Source organism: Olea europaea, chromosome 19 (genome assembly GCF_002742605.1).
Source record: "Olea europaea var. sylvestris chromosome 19, O_europaea_v1, whole genome shotgun sequence".
Lineage (NCBI taxonomy): Eukaryota > Viridiplantae > Streptophyta > Magnoliopsida > Lamiales > Oleaceae > Olea > Olea europaea.
In genome coordinates this window covers 7,047,759-7,063,254 of record NC_036255.1, presented here as the reverse complement: position 1 = coordinate 7,063,254, position 15,496 = coordinate 7,047,759, and the positions used below count along the sequence as shown (strand labels likewise).

Below are 15,496 nucleotides of genomic sequence, written 5' to 3'. Positions count from 1 at the left end.
AAAGTGTGACTGATTTTGTCGTTTCTGTTGCATAAGCAGTGCCTCAAGATAGGCTTTCTCTAAATGTAAATCTTCACAGTCATGGGGACCACCGCCATAATATCTTCCTTGAGGACAACTACCTGAAATATATGCTGCATTCCTTCCACAATTGGACATTTTCTGCATATAATGAATTTGATGTGGATCCATAAGGGGGTGATGAATGCCAGAATTAGTCTGGCTGCTACTTTCCAAACTCCGTGTATTTCCAGTAGTACCATTCAAAACTGAACCTATGAGGATTTTGAAAACTAAGTTATCAAGAAAAGGTTTCCTACAATAGGTAATTATAGCATTGGCCTGCCAAGAAAAAATAATAACCTGCAGCAAGACGATTGTTGATCATCACGTCTGGTTTATGATTAGCAGAACATCCATTATGTCCTCGACCAGAAATAACCATAACAGGAAAATTATGGCCTTGACGTTGGATGTTTAGATCTTCTTAGATTTCAAACTCATAAGGATTAAGTTGAGACTGAAGATTGGTAAAAGAAGATGCTCGTGTTGGAAAGTTAACTTGCCCACCAAAACATGAGTTGGAAATATTAAGGCCTCTCATTGATTCACTATCCCTTGTTAAATCAGCGTTGACGATGGCATTTGCCGATTTTCAACTGTAGACTTGTCAAAATATTGCTGGTGCTGATCCTCTTTTTGACCATTTAACATTCCTGTTTGAATCGAAGAGTTTAGAATATCATTTTGGGTAAGATGTTGACCTTTTGACATCCTTAATCCAGAAAGAGAAGCAGCAATATCAGCTGTCTCAGTAATGCCAGAGGAAGAAACATTAAGAGTGTCAGAGGTTGATTTAGTTATCTTATCAGCAAGGCAAACTCTATTACCAACATTTACAAGACGAGGACTGGGGGACATCCCAACAAGGTGAGACTCTGGAGTCCTACTCCTTGACAGAAATGAACCCACAGAAGACGCAAAAGAATAAGGGAATGCCAAGCCAAGGTTCTGAGTACTAGAAAAACTTGTAAAAGCATTTTCTGTATGCATAGCTTCAATGGATTTGGCTCTATTCCGTATTTGTGCTAATTGAGTACTAGATATCCCCACTGAATCTAAATCAGAAGCAATCGAATTATTGCTAGCAGGGCATGAGAGACGACCTGATGATGTCATCTGTTGGCCAAGCCCTTCCTGTGATATTCCCACTGTACCCAAAACAGCATTTAATGAATCATGGCCAGCAGGTTGATATATACAACCCGATGAAGTCACAAGTTGTCCAAGCCCTTCCTGTGGGATTCCTGTTGAACCCATAACATCACCAACTAAATCATGGCTAGCAGGTCGTGAGAGATGACCTGATGATGTCACAGGTTGGCCAAGTCCTTCCTGGAAAATAATAAATTAAGAATTAAACTGCACCGATTGACAGCAAACTAAGTATTTAAACTGTAAAACCATAAAACAGCTCTGCAGTATTGGGAATCAAACTGACTTTCAGAAATGGAAAAGGAGCCAAATTTGCTTCCTCTAAAACTGTTCACAAAGAGACAATAGAAGATTATCATTGAACTTTCTCTGGGACAATCATTTATTCTGAAAGACCACGAATTTATATTTTTTTTATTCACTTCATGATGCATGTGACGCTACATCCAAGATGCTGCCTTCTAGAAATTGAAAAGGTAGTAAATAGCAGGAAATTGCAGCAAAAATTTCTCAAAATGTTTGTTTTCTTTAGTGCACGATCATTTGATCAATTTGTTTCACTGGATACAAAGTAGCTGTGCGAATAATTTTAAATGTTGGATGGCAGGCCAATGAAGCACAAATAATGAATTTCACAACAAGAGGTTCAGAAAAGTACAAGTGATTCCACTAAGGTCATTTAGTTAAGGGCTTAACAGAATGAACAAGAAACAGTAACAAGAAGAACCAACAATAATTACAAAAATTTGAATTCCACAGAATTTTGTAAGTACAACAAAGCGAAGTAAATGATGCAGTGAAAATGAAAAGGAAAGAGAAAAAACCTGAAGTATGTCTGCGAAACTCTTTGACCTGTATGTCTGCGAAACTCTTTGACCTGACTCCCATTCCTTTATTCGTGGTGTCAGTGGAGGCTTTGTGATTTTTCTGCGAAAGATTCCTTGAAGCAGCCTTTCTCAATTCCATCAACTCATTTTCCACTTCTTGTACAGATAAACCAGGCTGCACCGAGAACAATGATGATTTTCCACCATCATCTACCAGATTTTTATTCCTCCAATCACCTACTCCCCCAAATCCCGATCCTGCTGCCCTAACCCTTTGAGCAACCCGCCAATCCTCTTTTGACAACAACGGTGGGGGCAGTCTAGGATTGAAATTCTCGTGCGAGTAATAGTACTCTGGATATGCAGGGAGTGATCGGATATCTCCTTCTGTCAACACGCCATTGTTACCACTACTAGCACTGCTGCTACGACTAATATCAAGTGGCATAAAATTGGGGTTCTTAAACAGAATCCCGGCAGTGCATAAAGCGCCCTCTACAGTTGGCGGTGCACTGCCACTCCTATTTATATTTAACTCTCTCCCCTTCTCAAGAATTAAACCACGATTACTCTGCTGCTGTAGCAGCAACAATTCTAGTTCATTCTACAAACTCGCACCGTTCTCTAAATTCCCATTTGAATTTAATCCGTTCATGATATTATCGCCTAAATTTCTCCCTACTTAGACATTGAACAGCATAATACGTGAATTTCCATCTCAATTCCATCTCAATGTGCCCACCACTAAACCCTGATTACCACAAAAAGAAAGACCAAATTAGAACGAGCCAATTGCGGTAGAACACAAAAACTGCATAAAAATCACACATCTTCAAACAAATTGGAATATACATGATAGAAACTAATGCAAAATCAATACAGAAAAAATCATGAAAACAGATGAAACTAACAAACGAAAATCAAATTATGTTCATATAAAAATTAACAAAAGTGCGTACGCACTATTTAGGCACACAATTATGAATGCAGATAATGGAAACCAAAAACAAAATTGGGTTGTAGATAAAAACTTACGGATAGAATGATTGAAGCGAATTGAACGAAATTTTAAAAAATATTTACGAATTATAATTTTGTCAAAATATTCACATGTTCAATTTGGAGCGCAGAAAATGGAGATTTTTCGAAACTGAGATGAGAGAGAATGAAAAGCAACTGGTATATGTAATTGATTTTTTGTTTGTAATTCACATGTGCAATTTGGAGCGCGCAAAATGAAAAGCAACTGGTATTTGTAATTTTCATTATTGGAAGTTTTGTAAGATAATTATGATTTGGCTTTTGCTTTGGGAAGGAGGAAACAAATAACGGCTACTGACTCTATAGGCACATTGGCCACGTGTCATCATAATACGTATATTGTAGACCTTATCAATGTAATTGAGGATGGAGATAGCAGAATATAATCGTTGACATATAGGATAATCGAACACACACCTCGAACGTTGGATATTATTTAATTCACTTGGAATTCATGCACTTTGTGAAGGTCGATCATTCGAGTTGTCAAAGATTTTCAAGCAAAATGGCATTTTCTATGTAATTGATGAATGCTAATCCACTAACTTCAAAATATTTAAATTTGTCTGTACCAAAAAAAAAAAAAAAAAAAAAAAAAGGTGACATTTCTAGTTTATTGAAAATGCAAAAAAAAAATATTGAATTAACATTAAGATTAAAGTAAATTAGATGGCTCGAGCGCGGTTTGGTTTGAGTTTGTTTCGAGTCCAACCTGAAACTAAAATCAAATTAATCGGTTTGGGTGAATTTCAACACAAATCAATCAACTATAACTCTTAAACTGAACCGAACCAAACCGATTCGGCTTGATTTGGTTCGGTTCGATTAGTTGGTTTGAACTTTTAATCCAAATTGAATTTTAAAATAAAAATTGTCCAAGTTTTGATCCAATTAGATTATAAGAACTAAAATAACTAAATAACTTTATATTACAAAAATTATTGATTAACAAATAAAATATAATTAATAAAGACAGATCAATAGAAAAATTAAGAATTTTGTTGCATTTTTATGCATTATGTAGTCTGATTGTTTAAGTAGGGAAAAAAAGCTAATTATAACATAATAAGTTTGTGAACTTCTACTTATCGACAACATCATAGATTGCAGGGAATCGTGATATATTTATGAGATTATGGCTTATCTTTTTATATTTATTTTCCTTAGAAAAAAGAAGAAGATAAATATGTAAGTGGGTTGGGTTGGGTTGGGTTGGTTTGATTCGGTTAATTAGCGATTTGAAGTTTTAAACCATGATCGAACCAATCCACCAGGTTTTGTTTAAAAGAAAATCAAACCAAACCAATTACCTACGTCAACCCAACCCTATTCGGTTCGATTTGATTGGTTTGATCTATTTTTCGATTTTTTTGCGAAGACCTAGATGTAATGTGACATGAGCGTGTTATGCTTATTGTCTAAAAATACTAAAAAAATATTAATATGAGTAACAACATGACCACTTGATAATCAGAATTGATACAAAAAAGAAATGTAATATCTAAGTAAACTGACAATTTAGAAGAAATTGAATTATTCCTACTTTGTGTAGTGTTAATCTCTTAGGGCTGCGTAGTACACATATTTGAAGTCAAATGATATTAATTTCGTACTTTTATTTGTTTCTTGAAATATTTTCCATATTAGGGTATAAAAGTCAAAAGAAATATAAATGATTTGATTTTAAATCTGAATTAATTAATTACAACTGATAACTCAAAGATTGATTAGGTCTCGAAGCTGGCCTCATTAATACATATTAAATAATCTAGAACTCTATTGCATAATTAATTTGCTAACAATGCCTTAATATACCACCTTCAAAAGACTGTACCAAAATAAAAGTTCAAGGTACTTATTATATACCATCACTGATACTACAATATCAATTTAAGTAATATTATACGATACGCTCAATTAATGATAAAATTATGTGATACATTTAATCTAATGTCACCTAAATCATGTTATAACACTAATGGTACTAAATAGCATTATTTTATTTAAATAGTTATAGTTTAGTAAAAAAAGTTACGATTAAAATACAAGAATATGATAAATTACTTTTCAAACAAAAGAAGTAATGTTATGAAAAGAGAAATAAAGAGAAGAGATGATAAATGTCAATAGACTTTTGTGTATTTTATTAAGAGCGAAGACCCTATATTATAGGAAAGAATTAAGGATATGACGGTAATAATTTTTAGAGTTGTAAGGATACAATTGTCATTTACTAATAAACTTGTCATATACAATATTCTCCCATGAATAACACATTACAAAATATCTGTATCATTAAAACCTTGATAAAAATCCAATGGGACAAAAAATCAAACGAAGAAAAAATAGCATAGTTATTTTGGAGTATTAAAAATAAACATGGTCTCATTAAAACTTTTTAAGGTATGTCTAGGCTCACATAGGCATGTCTTGACGCGCATTATTATTTTTTGGCACTACATAAAGTTTTTGACTTTAAGGTCAATTGGATTGAAATGTTCAAAAATCAATAACTATATGTTTTTCAACTTTTAGGCCAATAAATTGAAAGGCCTAAAAAGTTGTTTATCCATTTATCGATCCATTAATATATACAAGACATCTCTAAGGACTTTGTTGTAAATTTTCGATGTCGGACAAAAATCTCTTTGGTTTGGTTGCAGTACATTGTGCTTTTGGTTTGACGTAATGTATTATACATTTGGTTTGGCTGGAGTGTATTTACTATTATATAAATAATTATTTATATTTTATTAAATTAATTAATCATTTTTCTATCTTTTACTAATTAATAAAAATAAAAAAACTCTCCAAAATATTCCAATTAGCGCTATTATAATATATCTTGTTTATTGATCGAAGATATATTTATTTTGTTACTGCATTTAGTAATATAATTTGTATGCATTATTAAATGATTTTTAATCGATTAAATTTTTAAAATAAAAAACTATTTTTACGCCTAAACCTTGCCTAGGCGCACATCAATCGAAACTAGACCTTCACACATTGTTACGCTTAAACTTTTTAGAACACTTCAACCAATCAAGTTAATGTTGATGGCAAAATTTCAACAAATTACATATTATTTTTTTGGGAAAAAAATATTTATATAATTTCTTTTAATTGTATGTAATAATGTTTTTAATAATTGGGTATTAATAACTAGTAATAATTGCATTTAGTGGGAATCAATTGACTTAATTTTTGAAAGCAATAATAATTATTAATTATCTTATTTAGAGAAAATAAATTGAATCATTTGGAATTCCATTTTGGGCATATAGGTAAATATGTAGCATAAAATTGGTATTGAAAAGTTTTTCCTCAATCCCTACTTTTAATATATTGTAGATAAATGACAAAAATAAGATTTTTTCCCCCTAAAATCATAGTTCAGCTTTTTTCAAGGAGAAACGATTTATTTAAGTATCTAAATAGACACGATTGGATAGGTAAACGGATAACAATTCTCTAAGAAATTCGGCAAAATAATCAGCCTCCTTTCAAAGGGCCAAGAAGTCGTAGTGATTAGACTTAGACAACATTTACAAAGAACACAAGTCTCTACAAAATTGTAAGATCATATCATTTATGGAATCAACGTCTCTCAATTGCAGAAAGGTCAAGAAAGTTGACAACCTGATGAGGAAAGCCAACAAACAAAGCCCTAGATGACAGGAAATTTTCACGTTGAGAATGATTGAATGAACAACTATAAACACGCTTGTTTTGCTTCTTTTTTGATCGATTTTCAAATTAATAGTTTTGTACTGAAAGAATTAGATCCTGTTTGTGGCCCTTTAATTTCAAAAATTTGAGTATGGAATAGTAATTGATGTTGAAATGTGTCGTTCAAAAAGAAGGAAATTTTTTTTATACATGTGTAATATTATTTTAATGGAGAATGTGTGGTTGAAAATGAGTACCGTAGAAAAAATAATGTCGTAGAATGTGGAAGAATGATTGACAAACAAGGGCTAAGTTGAACCAAGAGATTCAGATGAAATAACACGAAGATGTCAAAAAAACATAGTCTTCCAGATTAGCCTACAGAATTTCTCTTTAGAACACTCACAGGGAGAAAAACAAAATCCCTTTGAATAATAAAACAAATAATGAAACATGTGAAGATTGAACACCATTAGTTGCTTCTATTGCCATAGATCATATTACAGACGGTATTAGCTTAAATTCTGGATAATTTTTGACATGGCTGAAAACGTTCCAAAGGCTGATGATATGACACCTATGGTAATGACTAATGTACACATAGATCTCTGCAAAAACGATACCATAAAAGAATTAGATAAGAAAATCAATAAATAGTAACAATTTTCATTTAGTTAAAAACAGCCATGCTCTAAATTCATACGAAAATGAAACTGAAATCTGTTTAGAGTTTTCGGTATGCTATAGCGACAACAATGACTACTAAGCCTACATAAACTTGGTTTTCCATGGATAAATTTCTTTTCCTTGATTAAGTTCTGTATGTTGGCCAATATGGAGCCCAATCATATACACCATGTAATGGTATCACACTTCGATTGCAGATCACCATTATATATCTACTGTATAAAGGATTCATTACGGGACCATTTTTTAACTTGCAAGATAAGCATTTGAAAAACTTGTATTCTTCATCTTCTCAATCATAGTGAAAACCTACAACAGCTAGTGAACATAATTTTCACGTTGACGATGAATTACTATAAATCCACGTTCTTTGTTTGTTTCTTGTCACTTTTCAGATTACCATTCCTCTCGAAACAAGGGATTAAGCAGTTAATTAGTAAGATGGTATACCCTGAATATAATGGAAAAACCTTAGCTTTACCTGGAAGAAGCTTATTTTCCCCCTTAAGATGCTGAGGTAACAAGCGCATGGAAGAATTAACGTCTGACGATGGGAACACTCAGTTAACATAAAGAAGATGAATCGGTATTGAAGCTGAAGAAAAGAATAAAAGAATGAAAAAAATGATAGTAAAAATGACTCTTAACTACTTACAACTAGCATTGTTAGTAATGATCCGATTAATGCCATCAGCAGACCTGTATAAAACAACAGATATAAGATAACGCTAAAGAAGATTTATTTCATATTATAAAATCAAGTAGGAGCATTTTCGTAGAAAATATGGAGTCAAGCACGAGAATTTACCAAAGAAGGGGATGACAAGACCCACAATCAACGTAGATATCACCAAAGCTGTTCTGATGAGGATTGCATACAAACGGGATTTGGCATGATTCGACGGTATCAATTCCTCCAAACTCATTGCCACAGGGGATATCGTTAATGCATATGTATTTCTAGTTAAGAAAGATAACTTTTTATCCTTTGAAACCATTAAGAAAATAAATTATGTGCAAGTGAAATCAATGAATGGCTCCTAGTTCGATGTACTTCAGTGTAATCAAGTCTGCTTTTTCACCTGATATGATCTAACCGTGCTACGATTTAACTACCTTATATTGCTAGGTACTTATATTTTTTTTATAAGTTTCTCCAATACACAAGTCTTTGAACCTAAGGCTGCTGTCCTGCTATTTATCTTTTGTTAAGGAAGTGCCACAAGAAGGAAAATTATTGCTGTCCTCTTTCATAATATCAGCAAATAGTATCAGAAAAGGATATTTGGTAAATGGATTCACCACCTGCAAAGAGTAGGCATAAAAACAAGTTACAACCATTTGCTTAACATTTGACTTGGAGATCAGCAATCAAAGCTCAATTTCATGCAACAACCCGGATCATATATCAACTTAACATAATGAAGATCCTAACCAGAAATTTAGTGTTACTTCTTAATTTAGAGAGCAACAATCAAAAAAGAGCAACAGGGAGCCCAAAAGAAGTGTAAGTGAAACATCCGTATGGATAATTATCAATTTCTACAATATTTGTCCTCGGGTTTTAGTAAGGTTGAAACTATCTATATTCTGGGTTATCTGGAGAGACAGAAACTGCAGGATTATTGACAGACAAAAAGAGAAGATCCTGAGTTACGGAATAGAGTTTAATTTTTTCATCATTACGGATTTCTACATATAATGAGTTCAAGGATATCCCTTGTTCTTTAATTATTCTTGCCTATATAGATTCTTCGCGTTCTGACTTTTGCAATTAGGCCTCCATAATTAATGAATTCATGTTTCATATTTAGAAAGGAAGGCTGAAATTTTAAAGACAACATAGAAATATAATATATATGGACTAAACAGTATAACTTGTTAAGAGAATATGATGATGTTTTGTCCATTGTACGATAACAATTAGAAGAAACCTACTGCAAGAATATATTCTCTTTACATACCGTTGTCCAAAGAGCAATTTTAGATGCAACTAAATCTTTAGGCATGTTGAGAGTGAACTGTGATTGCACTGTTTCTCCAAACATAGTATATCCCATACCAGCAACTGCAGCATACAACAGAGTGCAAATCCCAAAACTGCATTCATAAGAATAACAAGTTTAGAAAAAGCAAACAGGAAAATAAATAATCTAGGTTAATAATTTTCCAACATTTTGTTGACTAAGTTGGAGAACAATATTATGGGAAAGGAGTTCTTAATCTGATGGCACCAGAAAATGCTTAGAATCTTTGCTACACCTTGCTAGGAGGACTGCAGGGTACAGGCTCCGTTTCTCCATTGATGTGTAGATATTGGGAAAGACAGCATGGCCCGAGTAGCAATAACCATAGAGACCAATAGCAACTGGAAGAGTAGAGAGGTTCAATATCGTCCCTTTCGCCTGGAAGCCAACTTGATCGACTAAGCCAACCCAGAACAAGCATGCAACCACCAAAAGGGAAGCGACAACTCCTCCAGCTGAAAATTTTGCAAGAGAAAATTGAACACGCATGATGCAATAAAGGATTGTGAAGTCGTGCTAGAACAAGCAACGTGAGGGTACTCCAAATCTTTTGGCTACTCAAAAATTCTTAGTTCCCAGTCCATTTGATGGATCATCTACTGTAAAGATCCAATGAAACTAAATTTCTTTTTAACAATATTTGGTTATATTAATTTTAGTCTACCTCTGTCTTCTAACTTATTTCTAGTGGGGTCAGGTTGGCAGTAATAATTATCCTTGGGAACAAAATGAACTTTTGTATTACCATAAACAACTATTTCGTATGGAAATCAAATGCAATAGCTACAGAGACAAAAACAGTGTTATTTTCACGTTTTTCAATGTATTATTTCAGATAAACAATACAAGTTAATGAAATAAATAGACTCACCAGATATGTAGCTAAGAACACTCAGGTCTCGTAACATAACGGTAGGAAGAACAGCAAGGGTGGCCATCAATGCAAAAAGATGGCGAGAGTTTAAATCGAACACTCCAAAGTTTAAATGTGCATTTGGGAACAACGAGGACAAATTATCACTCTCCAGAATAATATACTCAACGCAGCAAGCCTGTAGGAGTCAACAAAGAGATTATTGATGCCCACAAGAACCTATATCATGTACATATATTAGTAAATCCCAAAATGTGGCAAGATGTCACCCGCTAGAACTTAATATCTGTGTAAATATACCATAATTTGACAGAAATCGAAGATTCATGAAGGGAACAGACATATCCAGACAGAGTCTTCTGGAACTGAAAGAGTTTCAGAAACCAGTGACCATGTGCACAATTGAAATGGACGAGTTCTTAAGTTTGGTAGCCAATAAAAAACCAACAGCTGGAAGTTGATTTCCGGGGTTGGACAGAAGAATTTGGAGCTGTTGCAACATAAATGAAAACATATTCTTGTAGAGACATAATTCACTTAGTATATCGCAACTCACTGAATTGCTAGTGTGATTAAAAAGGAATAACTCTAGGTGATAAAATTACAAGGATAAACGAACTTCAGATAGATTATCTCAATATGCATGCTTAGGAATTAAGAGGGCCTCTAGACAATATAATGAACAAGCTATGTCATTTTTCTATCTGTAGAACAACAACAAAGAAACTTAGTTGATCCTAAAATAAATTTTTGAGGCAAATATATGCATTCCAAGTAAGTTGCCAGAAGCACTTACATATAACTCGACGTATAAAATTATCTGCATCCACAAAATATAACAGAAATCAGCGTCAGCAACCAGTTATGTGCATCAATTCACTATTTAACTTATTAAATCAAATCGCAAATGATATAATGTAGAAAACTGAAAATGGAAAGAAAACAGAGAAAGGAAAAATTGTAATTGATAGGATAATTGGTAGGATGATTTATTTGCTTACTTAGCAGATTGTATTTTTTCCTTTTTTTCTCCCATACTTTGTAATATAACTAGGCTGTATTAGAGTTGTAATTATCATCAAGAAATAAAGAAAATTCTTAATGTAACAATAAGTTTTCTGATAGAAGATAAGAAAGGAAGAAAACATTTAGGTCAAGGAGAACTATTTTACATTTTGCAACTTAATGCATTGTTCAATCACAAGACAGAAGATGTATTGTAAGAGAAAAAAAGGTAAATCAAACTACGCCTTTAAGTTAATTGCGTATAGGATTACATATTGAAAGAAATTGTTTAAATCAAGCATTAGGGAAGACATGAAAAAGGAAGCAAACAGCAGTTAAACTACTACTTGTTTTTTTCCTTTAATGTAGTTAAGTTACAACAATGGCATCGAAAATGTTGATGAAAACGATTACCCTTATATCATAATGATTTCTTTTATCCCTGAGCTTTTGGAAAAAGAAAAACGAAACATGGAATGAAACAAAGCATACACAGTAATGATATCATTTTGAACTAGTGTCACATGATGTTGCAGAAATATTGCATGCTATATTTTATTTTGTCACATACCGAAGCAAGCAATCTATTTCTATTTTTCAGACATGATACTTTATTAAAATTAAAACAAAAAGTTCTGCTTATATTATTTATAGCCGGTCCCATTCCTGGATAAACGATGAGGGTAGCACTAGGTTGATAGCTAACGCAGAATTTTGTCAAGTCTTGTGATTTAACACAGAGAACTTTATAAGAAGAGAAGTAGGGAATAGAAAGACTTACAGATATTGCAACACGTCCCACAGTACCAAAGGCAGCCTGGCCAATGTCCGGGTATGTTTCAAGGCCGGGTTCGCTGTCCAAGCAGTAACGTAGGAGAATCCCAGTGTAGAAAGAGAGCACTGAAAAAATCAACAATATAGAAAGCCCAGCCCAGCCTCCTTCTTTGACAGCATAAGGAGTAGAAAGGATTCCAACTCCACATAGAACATTCATCCCTGCATGAGCTCGCAACATAAGAAATTTAAATTTTATGTGTTGAGCAACAGTTTTAATGAATCATAAACAGAATTCCAGTTTGATTTGTTGAGCCACCTATGTTCAATTGAATAAAGTACAGCAATCGAAAGTTTTTTGGTTCTACTCAGCATAAAATCATCAATCAATCAAACTGCCTTTCTATATTTTTAACAAACAGATTCTAACAATCAATCTGCCTAGTTATTTGAGTAATGAAACCATATTCAAATGACATACCGTTTATCACTGCTTGTCTGTATGAGCTCTGGCGAGAAATTGGAAGTTCGTGTGAGACCTTTGAAGTTTTCTCATAAATACTTGTTTTCTTTATGCTAGGCTTCCTTGTTGAGGTAGGCGGAATTGGAAGATGGGAAGTATGTCTATCTTGCTCTTTATCATCGTCTATGGCAGATATGAGCGGTTTGCTCAGAGTAGGTAATATCTCAGGAGTGTGTCTCCTTGTAAGCGATGAGGAAAGAAATGAGCTGCTTAAGCGGGACAACGAGGGTGTCCCAAGAAAGTTAAGACTAGGAGATGGGACACTACTGTATAGATCAATTGATTGCCTGTAACAAGTATTTTCAACAGATTTAGTATTTCGAAGTACACAGGAAAGCAATTCGAGATAAAAAATTACTTGGATGAAACATGATTCTTAATTTATTTTCCACATTATGCATGTAGACAAGAATAAAACACCATTATACTTGCATACTTGGACAGTATCTACTCATTCATAAAATATCTCCTCCAATGTAGTCCAAAAATAAATACAGACGGCTAATCATACACACTCCAGAAATGACTTGCAAAACTATATGCTGATAATGACCATTTCAATAGTGAATTAAGCTGCCTGTACAGGGGTGTTTTGACAGATACCACCTCAGCATCCAAAAAATGTATCAAAAAACTGTACAAGTAGCATGACTGTTCAATAATAGAATTCTGTACGTTCTTCTTTTCCTACTTTTCTTTTTTTTTTTTTTTTTTTATCCTCAGATTTTTCCTTCCCATGAGTTGTCCCTGCCATCGGGCGGTATCATCCAGAAAACTTGTAGACTTTATTACAAGTTGAATCAACTTTCAAACATCAGCATACTAAATTTAGGTACATTAAAATTCAAACTTTAAGTTCTTGACCTCAGATAGCCAGCAGCTTGACTGAGATAGCTTAGAGAAATTGTGGTTCTTCCAGCGGGAGCAAAGTGCAAAATAACTAAATAGATATCAAGGTAGATCTGATGAATACAACTTATATCGAGACAACCAACTAATGCTGTAATAGCACGTTTGGAACATAGTACACATTACTTGGCAGGACTCCACAGAGCAACAGATAAGGTTTTAGCTAATATTCTTCTTTAAAACTGTCGAATGTGCAGAGATTGCATATTCCTTTATGATCTATTCCAGAAATTGTACATTATCATTCCAAATATAATTTTCTAGCTTACGATCATTGAACGAACGACTTAGATACCATCAATGCTCTCATTTCACAGAAAGCACAACATTCCCTCTCTTAGTATACTTTCTTAAATGGCAAACTTAACATCTTAGCCAAACAGTCACAAAGGGCTAATCAATCATTTTACAAAGCATTTTTCTTCATAACATAAAAATTAGCTAGGCGTTAAGCTCTAGTCCCAATTACAAGAACAGTAAAACACAAAACAAAAACAGAAATGCACAAAACACACACATTTACAGTGTTTCATTCTCAATCTACCTGCCATTGCAACAAGGAAGTTTATGAAGTATCTAATGCCCAAGATTAACAGCATGATTCATTTCACAAGAATTGTGTACCAAGAACCGAAACAGAACCAATAATATAATGATAAAAACTCTAAAACAGAATCATCATAAAACCCAACAGATAAGAAAATAATAACACAAATATACTGAGAGGTGAATATATAATCTATACCTGTAACTTTGAGGCCACTGGCTGTTGACTTTGCTTTGCTCTCGTTGATTGTAGTTATCGTCATCATTCGAGTAATTGGAAGAATCAGAATCATTTCCATCTGCATCATCCTCACCTTTGTTGTCTTCCTTCTCTTCATCATCTCCTTCACTCTCTACGTAAAAACTCTGGTCCGAAACCGAATTCTTCATTTGCTTTCACTCCTCAAGGCTTCAAAATCTAAAGAAGATATCACCTTCAAATATATCTATACATAAACAGATCTAGAAAACAAATTGATGGGGGATCAAAACAAGAATTCATTCAAAGGAAAGAAAAATAAATTATAGAACATACTGGCAGAAATTACGGGCTTGAGTGGAGGCTAAATATAGAAGTAGACATAGAGACAAAGGTCAAGAATCAATTTACCTCAACAGAAAAAATTTCATGAAATTCAAGCTGATTCTTCAAAAATAAATTTCCATATTTAGCGCCGAATTATGGGATTAGCAGTTCATGCATGTTTGGGGGTGATAGGAGAGAGAAAATGATTACTTACCTTTTGAGAAGCGGTAGAAAATATCAGGCTTTTCTAATGGGATTTGTTCCAAATTGCAGACACCTTGAGCTCCTAGTCCTCTTGTTTTGCTTATGTTCACTGCAAGTTTGAATAAATTAAGGTAGGGAGGACATTTTAAATCATATATTTAAACACACAACATTTTTGTCGTATTTTCCAGTCTCCCTATAGGAAAATAGGATATTCTTTGCTAGTAGAATTCTTAATTCTTGTTATAAATCTATGTTTGGAAAATATAAAAGTAATTTATAATTTACTTTTAAAATTAAATATTAATTTCAATCACATATTTAGTAAAATTCACAAGTACTGTTCACTTATTTTTATCACATTATAATTTAACACGTGTTTGTCTATCATTAATATAGGAAAATGAGTTTAAAATATTGAATTTTTGGAAAATATGTAATTAAAAAGTAGGAAAAAATGTTTTGAATTTATATGTAAAATATTTTATTGTGAAAATGAGTATGGGAAAAAAAATTTGATATAATGATAGACAAATTGGGTAAATAACTTATTTTTTTTATTCATAAGTATGCTCTTATTTGGTTCATTTTAAAAATTGAATTAAAATCTAAGTTAAAGTTAATAATTAATTATAAAAACACACTCGTGAAATTCACAATTTTTCA

The 15,496-nt window shown here is 33.1% G+C and overlaps 1 protein-coding gene and 1 pseudogene across 5 annotated transcripts; both read right to left on the bottom strand.

The window, feature by feature from the left end:
* The window catches only part of LOC111368278, a 7,736-nt pseudogene extending 4,359 nt beyond the window's left edge, over positions 1-3,377 (bottom strand).
* A 3,687-nt stretch (positions 3,378-7,064) lies between these two features.
* Positions 7,065-14,979, bottom strand: LOC111368637 (amino acid transporter AVT1C-like). 5 transcript variants are annotated; one of them, XM_022989993.1, is made up of 13 exons: positions 14,841-14,979; positions 14,300-14,518; positions 12,604-12,932; positions 12,130-12,344; positions 11,140-11,163; positions 10,341-10,521; positions 9,705-9,924; positions 9,407-9,542; positions 8,728-8,747; positions 8,251-8,396; positions 8,091-8,141; positions 7,924-7,986; positions 7,065-7,363 (listed from the first exon to the last, which is right to left on the bottom strand). In XM_022989993.1, the coding sequence occupies exons 2-13, from the start codon at positions 14,488-14,490 to the stop codon at positions 7,251-7,253; spliced, it is 1,689 nt and encodes a 562-aa protein (XP_022845761.1). In that variant the 5' UTR covers positions 14,491-14,518; positions 14,841-14,979; the 3' UTR covers positions 7,065-7,250. The 5 variants fall into 5 exon arrangements, 4 of the variants coding, with proteins under 4 accessions (XP_022845761.1, XP_022845764.1, XP_022845763.1 ...); XM_022989996.1 differs by having other exon boundaries at positions 8,098-8,141; XM_022989995.1 differs by having other exon boundaries at positions 14,300-14,509; positions 14,841-14,964.
* Between the last annotated feature and the right edge of the window lie 517 nt (positions 14,980-15,496).

Coding starts and splice junctions, on each gene's coding strand:
- LOC111368637 (XM_022989993.1), bottom strand. CDS start 14,490: ATGAAGAATTCGGTTTCGGACCAGAGTTTTTACGTAGAGAGTGAAGGA. Junction 12,933..14,299: donor CAGTGGCCTCAAAGTTACAG/GTATAGATTATA, acceptor TACTTGTTACAG/GCAATCAATTGATCTATACA. Junction 9,543..9,704: donor CCTGCAGTCCTCCTAGCAAG/GTGTAGCAAAGA, acceptor TTATGAATGCAG/TTTTGGGATTTGCACTCTGT.